The sequence below is a fragment of the Castanea sativa genome, chromosome 5, assembly GCF_040712315.1.
Source record: "Castanea sativa cultivar Marrone di Chiusa Pesio chromosome 5, ASM4071231v1".
NCBI lineage: Eukaryota > Viridiplantae > Streptophyta > Magnoliopsida > Fagales > Fagaceae > Castanea > Castanea sativa.
Window position 1 is genome coordinate 35087672 of NC_134017.1, and position 9964 is coordinate 35097635.

At 39.7% G+C, this 9964-nt stretch overlaps 1 protein-coding gene across 1 annotated transcript; it reads left to right on the forward strand.

The window, feature by feature from the left end:
- The first annotated feature begins 1610 nt into the window (after positions 1 to 1610).
- Positions 1611 to 2336, forward strand: LOC142635105 (uncharacterized). Its single transcript, XM_075809319.1, has 2 exons — positions 1611 to 1796; positions 1908 to 2336. Exons 1-2 carry the CDS (start codon positions 1611 to 1613, stop codon positions 2334 to 2336), a joined length of 615 nt encoding a protein of 204 aa, XP_075665434.1.
- The last annotated feature ends 7628 nt before the right edge of the window (positions 2337 to 9964 follow it).

Sequence of the window (9964 nt, forward strand, 5' to 3'; positions counted from 1 at the left end):
AAAGTTATGAGAAAGTGCACGAAGGGAAGACCAAAGCTTCAGTAATGACCATAGAGGAAGATGTTCCTGTGGTACTATGACATCATGAAGTTCTTGGAACTGGGGGTATATCCGGATGGTGCCGACAAGAGAGAAAGTTGTTCCATTAGGATGATGGCAATACAATAAATCATAGGCAAAAATCACATTTTTGTCCCTACATTTTCACGCGATTCCCACTTTGGTCCCTAACTTTTTTTTCCACCGCTTTTAGTCCCTATCCTGGAAAACATGTCTCATTTTTGTCCCTGCCGTTACATCAGAGATGGAAATTACACAGATGGAAGAAGACATAAATAAAAAATATTAAAATAATGTCCACATACACCACGTGGCTTTCCATGTCAGCATCTAAATTAAAAACAGAAATAAAAACCAAAAATAAGATTAATTGAGATTTAAGTATATCTTAAACAAGAACAATAAGAACGCCGACCCAGATCTAAGAACACAAAATTAAAATCCAAAAGTCATAAACCCAAAAACACAAACACAAACCCATCAACAGATCTTCCTTGTCAACCAAACACAAAAGCAATAAACACAAACCCAACAACTGATTTTTCTTATCAACCAAACACAATCCTAGCCATCAGTTCTTTGTACCTAATATATGGATTTGAAGAAATCCATTATAGTCAGCTCTTCGTACCCATTTCGCTTCGGCTACACCTCCCGATTCGCTTCGGCTCGACCTCGTTCCAATCAAATGAAGTGAGCGAAGTGCAAAACTCGAAAGCTATTGTTCAGCACGCAGAGTGGCTCGATTGAGTGGTCGCAGAGGTCCCAGAGGCGGATGAAGTTGTCGGAGGAGGCGAGTAGGTTAGGGTTAGGGTTCGAGGGAGAAGACAACGACGACTTAGTGATCGAGTGGAACATGAGCTTCATCGGCAAGTACGGGTGGTCAAAGGAGAGAGAAGGGTGGAGAGTCTTGAGGGAGAGAGTCTCTGGGTCAAAGCTGGGGATGTCGACCCAGTTGTTGTATTCTTGTTGTTCTTATTTAAGACACACTTAGATCTCAATTAATGTAATTTTTGGTTTTTATTTATGTTTTTAATTCTTTTAATTTAGATGCTGTCGTGGAAAGCCATGTGGTTTATGTGGATATTATTTTAATATTTTTAATTTATGCCGTCTACCACATGTGCAATTTCCATCTCTGATGTAACAACAGGGACAAAAACGAGACGCGTTTTCTAGGATAGGGACTAAAAGCAGTGGAAATAAAAGTTAGGGACCAAAGTGGGAATCGCGTGAAAATGTAAGGACGAAAATGTGGTTTTTGCCTACATCATATATGGTGGACAACTCTATAGAAGGTCCTACGATGGTGTACAACTTTGTTGCTTGAAGAAAGAATAAGTTGAAAAGGTAATGGAAGAAGTCCATCAAGGGATTTGTGGCCCTCATATGAATGGGAGAATGTTAGCCAAGAAAATCCTAAGGATGGGGTACTGTTGTAATATGAGGGAGACTGATTGTGTGGACTATGTGAAGAGTTGTCATGATTGTCAGACACATGCCAACTTGAACCATATACCACCTAGTGAGTTGTATAGCATGACTTCTCCATGGCCTTCTCTGTTTGGGGCAAAGATATGATTGGAAGGATAGCTCCTAAGGCTTCAAATGGGCATGAATACATCCTGGTGGCAATTGACTATTTCACCAAGTGGGTGGACGCTGCCTCCTACCCTATATTGAAGGCTAAGCATATGGCTCGGTTCTTAGAAAACAACATTAAATGTCAGTTTGGGGTGCCCTAAGAGATCATCTTTGATAACGATTCCCAAATTGAGGGTGAAGTTTAGAGAGTCATATAAGAATATAGCATTGAGCATCACAAGTCTTCACCATATCGACCACAGGGTAAGAGGGTTGTAAAAGCAGCTAGTAAGAATGTGAAGAACATCCTAGCCAAGATGGTAGTGACATACGAAGATTGGGCCGAGAAGCTTCCGTTTACCTTATTGGGTAATAGAACTTCTCTCCATGCGTTGACTGGGGCAACACCTTACTCTTCGGCTTATGGTAGTGAGGTGGTGCTTCCTATTAAGGTGGAGATACAATCTTTGAGGTTATTGGTGGAAATTGAGGTCCTAGAAGAGGATTGGGCTAAGGCGAGATATGAACAATTGGCTTTGATAGACGAGAAAAGAGCTAGGGCACAATATCATGCACAAGGGTACCAAAAAAGGATTGCTAGACCATTCAACAAGAAAGTGAAATCGAGAAACCTTAAAAAAGGGGACTCGGTCCTAAAGGTGCTTAGAGACGAGACTTTTGATCCAAGATGAAAGATGAAGCCAACATGGTCTGGGCCTTTTTTCATTAAAAAGATCATGTCTAGAGGTGCTATAAGGATCATAGATTTGGATGGGGAAGAGATACTTCGCCCAATCAACATGGATAGACTTTGAAAATACAACATTTAAAGGAAAAAAAAAAAAACCTGCTAGGTTGAAAACCCAAAAAAGCAGCCTAGGCAAAAGAACCTCGCTAGATTGAAAATGTGAAAGGGCAACCTAGGAAAAAGTTAGGGGAAAAGACCATGGGCATGGCGAAATTCCCGAAGGGACATCATGGGCAAAAATTACATGGCAAAGGAAAAAGAGAAGAAAAAAAAAGGAATGAAATGATAATAAGCGAAGATAATAAAAAGTGATTCTTTATTGCTCAAATTAATAGGTAACAAGACTGTTTTCATATGGGATTTGGAACACTCCAATCCTTTATTAAATTCAAAAACAAAAACATGAGAGTCATAAAGTGTAGAAAAGGTAATATGTAGGGCATATCAAGGTGGTCACTCAGCCCTCCTTGCTTTCTTGTTAGTCTTCATGTTAGCTTTCTCATCCCTTAGAATCCACTTCATGTCATTCTTCAACCAATGCTTGTACCTTACAATGGTATAGAGGTATCGAGGAGAAGCAATACCTCTAGTCACCTAACAGCGTGGCCAAGCCTTATGAAGCCTACCCAAGATCCTGTTAGTAAACACTTTGGTGTGTAAGGCACCTTCACCACTAGGAGCTCCTTAACGCTCTCTAAATTGCCTTGAGATACGACAAGTGGAGTAGTATGAGTAGCAGCGAGGTTTAACTAAAGGCACACAGTAGTCCTTACAGCAATGGTAAACCATGCTTGAGATGTGCTACCACTCCATGACCCATTGAATGTCAGTCTCCTTGACGAGGACCATAAGCTCCATTTACGCCTAAAAGCTCATGTCATTCTGATGAAGTCAGCGGTCCCTAATATGCGTAGGGAGGTATGTGTTGGAGGGGTACGGTAGGAGGTTAAAGCAACCAAAGCCTTTCTTGTAGCCATATCTGAGAGAGAGAGAGAGAGAGAGAGAGAGAGAGAGAGAGAGAGAGAGAGAGAGAGAGGGAGTAAAAAAAGGGGAAAGCAAAAAACAAAAAAAGAAGAAAGGGAAAAGCAAAAAAGAAGAAGAGAGAACATGAGCAAAAAAAAAAAAAATATATATATATATATATATATAAATGAAAGATGATATAAGGTGTCTCAATGGGTTGAAAACTAATAGGAAATCCATGCAAAATTATAGGAATCCCACTAGGTTGAGAACCTAGGCAAAAGTTAGGGATTATACCTGAAGAAGAAGAGGACTTCCTGCAAAGAAACTTGCTTCCTTCCTATGAAAAGCATCCAAACCATTGAGGGTTTCCGCTAAGATCAAGCCTACCGGGTTACCTCTCTTTAGCTCATAAACCACCATGAACATCCAGAGGTCCACACAATATGACCTTTGGACCAAGAAGTTCCTTGTAAGAATACATAAGAAAAAGGCGCAGAGAAAGTGACCTCTCATCTACGGGAATGGCCAAGTCAAAAAAGTGTGCAAAACCCAAGCTAAGGTTGAGTTTGACAAAGAAGCACCACCTATTTGTCGTAGCAAGAGGGATTCCTAACACAACTTGTAGCAAAGAAGGGAGATCCCTACCCAGGGTAGGGAAGATGAGATTGTCAATCTCCGGTTCTTCGATAGGGGGGCATAGTTCTACTCCATTGAAGCAGAAAACATGCCTAGTAGGGACCTAATAGTTGGCAATAGCATAAAAAAGAAGCTCATCCACCCTTATTTAATGGTATGGAAAGACACAAGAAAGACCACAGCGGGCAATGGAGTCCTTGAAATCAGGACCAAGCCTCCTAATCCAAGCAAAGACATTGAGTTGAGAGTTTTTTGCCATCAAGGGACCTCAGAAAAGTGCTCTCTCAGTTGAAAATACGTTGGTGAGGGTTTTGGGACCCAAACGGCTACTTTTATGGTTAATTAGGGTGGCTAGGGTTTCGTCTAATTCGCAGCCCACTTACGCAAAGTCAACCCTGCGTATGCGAAGTCAAAGCTGCATACGTAGGCCCATACCCATATACGCACAGAGCTTGGCAGAAACTCATTCTCCCTTGTTTTAAGCATGGTTTTTCCACTCCAAGGCATCCTTAGGGTTCTTACGACCTAAAGGATCATTCAAGGATATTTCAACCACAAGATTTCATGCATCAAAGAAGCATATACTGTATAGAAACATATAATTAACCATATATCTTGTAAATTAAGTAGTAGTCCCAATTAAAAGTATAAACGTAAAAAGATGTTCTTAAGTATAACCCTTTGCCTCAAATTGAATTCAAATGTCTGCTAAGGGAAATAAAAAATAATAAAAGCAACAAAAGAAATATGTGTGTTGTATGCCTATGTGTCTTGACTGTAGGTAATCAATGGTGTTGCCTTTTCCTTGGTTGGTAGCAAGGAGTCGCCTCCAAACCCTCCTCACCGCCAACACCACTGCCTGGGTAGGCCACCCCTCCATAACCGTACAAGCTCCTTGAATAGTTGGTCTCCCGCAACTTGAGATTCCCAGCCAACTATACCAACTCCTCATGCTCTTGGATGTTGGGCTGCAATTTGAAGAAAGAAGGGTTAGTGACTGGAAAAAAAAAGGAGAGACAACAAGAAGAAAAAAGAACAAAGGGAAAGAAGAACTCACCGCCCAAGTGTTTGGAGAAAAAAGGTAGGGAATGCCACTCCTACACAAGTTGTGCTCAGCATCACTCACGGAGTGTGGGGCAAGCATAAAGTCCGGAGGATTCATCGAAATTTGTTGGTCATCTCTACCCATCAGTTGACACCGCACCCTCTTTTCTAAGTAGAGTGCCCTTAAGCCCGTTTATTCAAAGGGTCAGGTAATCTCTAAAGCAATGATGGCAGCAACTTCTTAATCCGGAGAAGCGAGAAGGGGCTGGCTAGCCCATGGAGTCCAGTTGACCTATAATGACACAAGGTTAGCAGAAGAGTATCCTAAGGGAAATGCATGAAGAAGCATGAAAACTGGAACTTTTAAACTTACCTCATCCAAAGTTAACCCAACAAGGTAGGTCCTCACTCAAGGGAATTCCTTCAAATTTAGATCGGTGCCCGGAGTTATGAGGTCATACCTAACAATCCACTGCTGCAAAAAGAAGCACAAGCCGCATGTTATATACAAGATGATACAGATTGCAAGATGACAGTTTGCAAGATGATACAGTTTGCAAGACTATAAGTTACAAATGAACATACAAGAGATGGAAAGTGAATAATCTCAAGGAGCTTCCAAGGCCCCACAAGCTGCCATAAGGTGCCCCGGCTAGGAGTGTCGAGGATAAGGTAAAGATAGGCAAGACATGCCTGGCCCCAGTTGTCTCTCCGTGCATCTACAAAGTCTTGAAAGAGGGTCGTTAACTTAAGGACACTGTTTGCCTACCATTAGTGAAGATATAAACTCCCAACAAATGTAGAAGAAATGCCCTAGCCATCCAGACGTGCTCCTTTGTGGTCCTTTATGGGAGAAACATGTAATTAGACACCAAGTCAAAGTAACGGATGGTCTTGGTGGGATACTTCCTCCCTCACATGTCAAAACCCAGCTGGATGCCCGACACGCCGATCATGCTGTAGAAGTCATAGAGAGTCACCATCATCTCCCGCTCAGCAATATGGAAGATATGAGTAGTATCCCACCACCTCTCAATAAGGCATTTCCCCAAAGTAGCACTTGTGCCCATTTCTGGTAGGAGGATAAGGATAGGCTCAAAACCGGCTTCCCGGATATAAGCCCTGGTTTTGAGAACAATGAGGTTATGCCACTCCACCACCTTGTTGGTGCTTCCTAGACCAACATAAGGGGATGAGGAATGCAAAAGAAGAAGATAAAATTAGATTCTTGATTCAAGTGAAAATAATGAAAAATGATATTTTCGATGCAAGAATAAAGATAAAAAGAAGGATGCAGTGATGTTCAGGTGTAAAAATGACAAAAAAGGTGTTAGGATTGCATATATTAGTGAAATAGTTGAAAAAGAACTAATAATAGGCAGAGTAAGGCCTCTGCCAAGTGTCTCATGATGGCTAAACTAAACTACATGTAGTTTCGGCCTCACCACTAAACTAAGTGTAGTTTAGTCATGACAGTAAAGGAAGCAGAAGGCTCTTCCCCCAATGAAACATATACATCCCAAAACCATTTACAGCAGATCACATAAACTCAAGAACAATATCCCTAGTAAGGAAGCAGATGATTCTTCCCTAGTGGATCAAACATGTCTAGAACATCATCCCCATAGAGGAGGCAAAAGATTTTTCCCCAATAGACCCGAGCATATTTAAACAATCCCTAGAGAAGAGGTAGAAGATTCTTCCCCAGTGGATCAAGTAAACCTAAAGTATCCCAGTAAGGAAGCAGAAGATTCTTTCTCAATGTCCTCAGCATACCGTGAAGGAAGTAGAAGGTTCTTCCCTAGTAGATCACACATCTACAAAATTTATACTACTTCTCAGCGAGTCCATTTCTACTACTCCTCGACAAGTTTCTCATCCCCAAGTAAGTCATGAAAGAGACAGAAGATTCCTTCAATACATACCTACTCTTCAGCGAGTTTTCACCACCCTAGTGTATCCAACAATCAAGACTACTCGTACACATATCCTTCGAGAATTGAACATGCAGACATAGTAGAAAAGGTAGAGATAGAGATAGAGAAAGAGACCAAGGTTAACCTGAGGCAAGAGCCTTACTAGAAAACGTAGAGAAAGAAGTGAAAAAGACAAGAGAAGTGAGTCATTTGGAGAAGTTTGAGGCAAGAGCCCCAGATGGACACAATAAAGACGGTATCCTTTTGTTGTTTGTTGGGTTAGCTCAAAGAGCATCCTTGTTTGTTTTTCTTCTCCCTTTTAAGTGACTCTAAGATAGCGAGTCACTCGCAATTTGCTTGGAAGTGGCAAAATAGTTTTTGGGATAATGAACCTATCGTTGCTCGTTTCCCAAGCAAAAAAGGTGGGACTTCGGACATATGAATTCCACACAGCTCTTTGGAGTTGCACCTCACCCCATGTATGCGTGGTGTGTGTCATGTGCATGGGTTGGGCTAGAGCCATATGTCGAAACAAAATATTTTGTCTCTTATTCTTTTGATTCATTCAGCAAAGCTCACAAATTAAAAGATGGGCATCTGTAGAAACCACATTTTGTATCCCTTATGACTCGGGCCCTTGTTCCCCAATAATACCCAAAGGTTAGGGCCCAAGGCCGGTTTAGAGCCCAACAATATATCAAATTGACTTGAGGAATGTTAAAATGGAAAATAGAAGTTTTTAAATGAGCAAAAATATTTTTTTGAAAATAAAATGACCAAAGTGGCCCTCGGCCCACGTACGTGGGCAGCAGCCTGCGTACGTGGGCCAAAGCATGCATACACAGGCACTCTCTTGTGCACACAACTAGGCTTTCAAAGGCATAAAAATGCAAGTTTTCTGTAATAATGGCTGAGGTTTGGAATGAATCCCACGTCGTCTGGAAACCGTTCCATTCCCCATTTTTTCCACTATATAAGGCCTTACATGGTATATTTTCAAAACACACAAAAATCCCACTAGAAAAATACAAGGTTCAATAGACAATAGTGAATCAAACGGGAGTTTTTCACAAAACACCCTCAAGTCAATTTTGTTCAATTGGGACCTTTTGTATCCCCAATCCTTTTAGTTTAAAATTGCTAATCACTTTCTTATTGGTTTGTGAATAGATTTGACCGAGGGAAATGGTCAAAATCAAGCTTTAAGAGCTTTTCTTTGAGATATTAGTTCAAACTTTTGCTTTTTTTTTTTTTTTTTTTTCCTTTTCTTTTCTTTTTATGCTTTTAATTCTTTGGTTTGTCTTGTTTTCTTGTTATAACATGTTTTGATATGCTTTTCTAGTCTAGGTTTACATTTTTGTATGTTTAAAATGTGTTAGGACATATGTGTTTCACTTGTTAAGAACATATGTCATTCATTATTTATGTAATTGGCTAATCCTTTGACAAAACGCACTTTACTTGTAATTGGGTAGAATTAGGATGAGTTTTATACTTCAAGAAACTGTGTTTCAAGATCAAGTGTTGAAGTCATCAAGTCTGTTCAAGAAACAAGCTGAAAAGTGCAAGTTCATTAAAGCTCGACAGCTAGCATGTGTCGAGGTCTAAAGAGTTGTTCTAGCCCGTGGCTCGACAGCTGCTCGACAGCATCTCAATACCTCTATCTGTCAAGGTTTAAGAAAAATAGATTCTAAGTTCTGTTTTGATTCCAATCCGTGGATGTGTCTTTGGACCTTCTTCTCTCTTAACCCTAGATATATAAAAGGATTATTTTAAGGGCCGTCAAAGTGTGGCAAGTTGTACAAGCATTGCGAAATCCTTGTTCATGCAAATTGTAACTTGAGACAAAGTTCTTACCCTAGTTCATCTCTCTTGTGAAGAAGTTGCTGTGTCTTTTCACCGTAGAGTTTTCTAACCAAGCATCTTCTTGATCTTCATCGTGTGGATGAATTGAAGAACTTTGCAGCCAACCAATCTTCTCTAGTTCGTGATTGAAGTCGCGTACTGGGTATTGGGGTAAGGGTTCAACTGTAGGTTGGTGAGGTACTCGGGATTCCTTTACTTGTAACCGCTTGTTATGAAAATAATGGAATTTCGGGTAACCACTTGTAACCGCTTATTTATAAATTATATCCCAAGACTTTATTGTACATGCAAACATTTCATAAAATATGCGTAGTAATACAAAGTCATGAATATAGAATGCCACTTTGAAGATTACTACATCTTAATTCCTTGAGTACCCGGTTTAATCCTTTAAGTTATTCATCATATATTTATGAAATCCAATTCCATAAATATATACTTTAGTAACTCCTTACTAAAGTGGTTAGGCCTAACACTCTGAATAACCAAACCCATTAAACTTATCTCAAGGGAATATTTTGTATCTCCGTTAAGAGACTATAAATTCCATCTTGAGAATATATGTTCCATCAACACTAATGCGGTTGCCCAACATACTGAGGTTTTGATTGTATTTTTAGACCTCACTCCTGATATATTAAAGCAACCTACACTTCATAATCAAGTCCATTATTCTCTCAGGATTAAGAGTTCATGTAAATAAAAGTCGTGAGTTTATTATTCATTTGATATTCGTTAGGAGAATAATAAATCTTATAGCGGTCCAGTTCAATATGTCTCAACTCTTAAAATATATCAACATACCAACTAGAAATCTCTATTTCCATGATCAAGACAAATCATCTTAGTTGATATGTTATAGTCTTCGCAGATAAAATGTCTAATTTCATCACCGACTATGAACTAAAATTCTGAGTTTACAATGAACTTGTCATTTTTATCTTTCGTGATTAAATCACATAAATCACATACTATTCATCTCATGAACTATATGATAATATCCCAATATTCATGTTACTATTATTTTTAGATAATAATAAAACAACTTTATTAATCACGACATTAAGTTATTGAAGGAAAAATTCTGGTTTTGCATCTCATGCAAAACCCACAGCGGAAGCAACGAACTAGGATCTATTTCATT

What these genes read in the sequence shown, in the direction of transcription:
- LOC142635105 (XM_075809319.1), top strand. Translation starts at nt 1,611, where the DNA reads ATGGCCTTCTCTGTTTGGGGCAAAGATATGATTGGAAGGATAGCTCCT. An exon ending in ACATTAAATGTCAGTTTGGG is followed by an intron (nt 1,797 to 1,907) that starts GTGCCCTAAGAG and finishes TATCGACCACAG; the next exon opens with GGTAAGAGGGTTGTAAAAGC.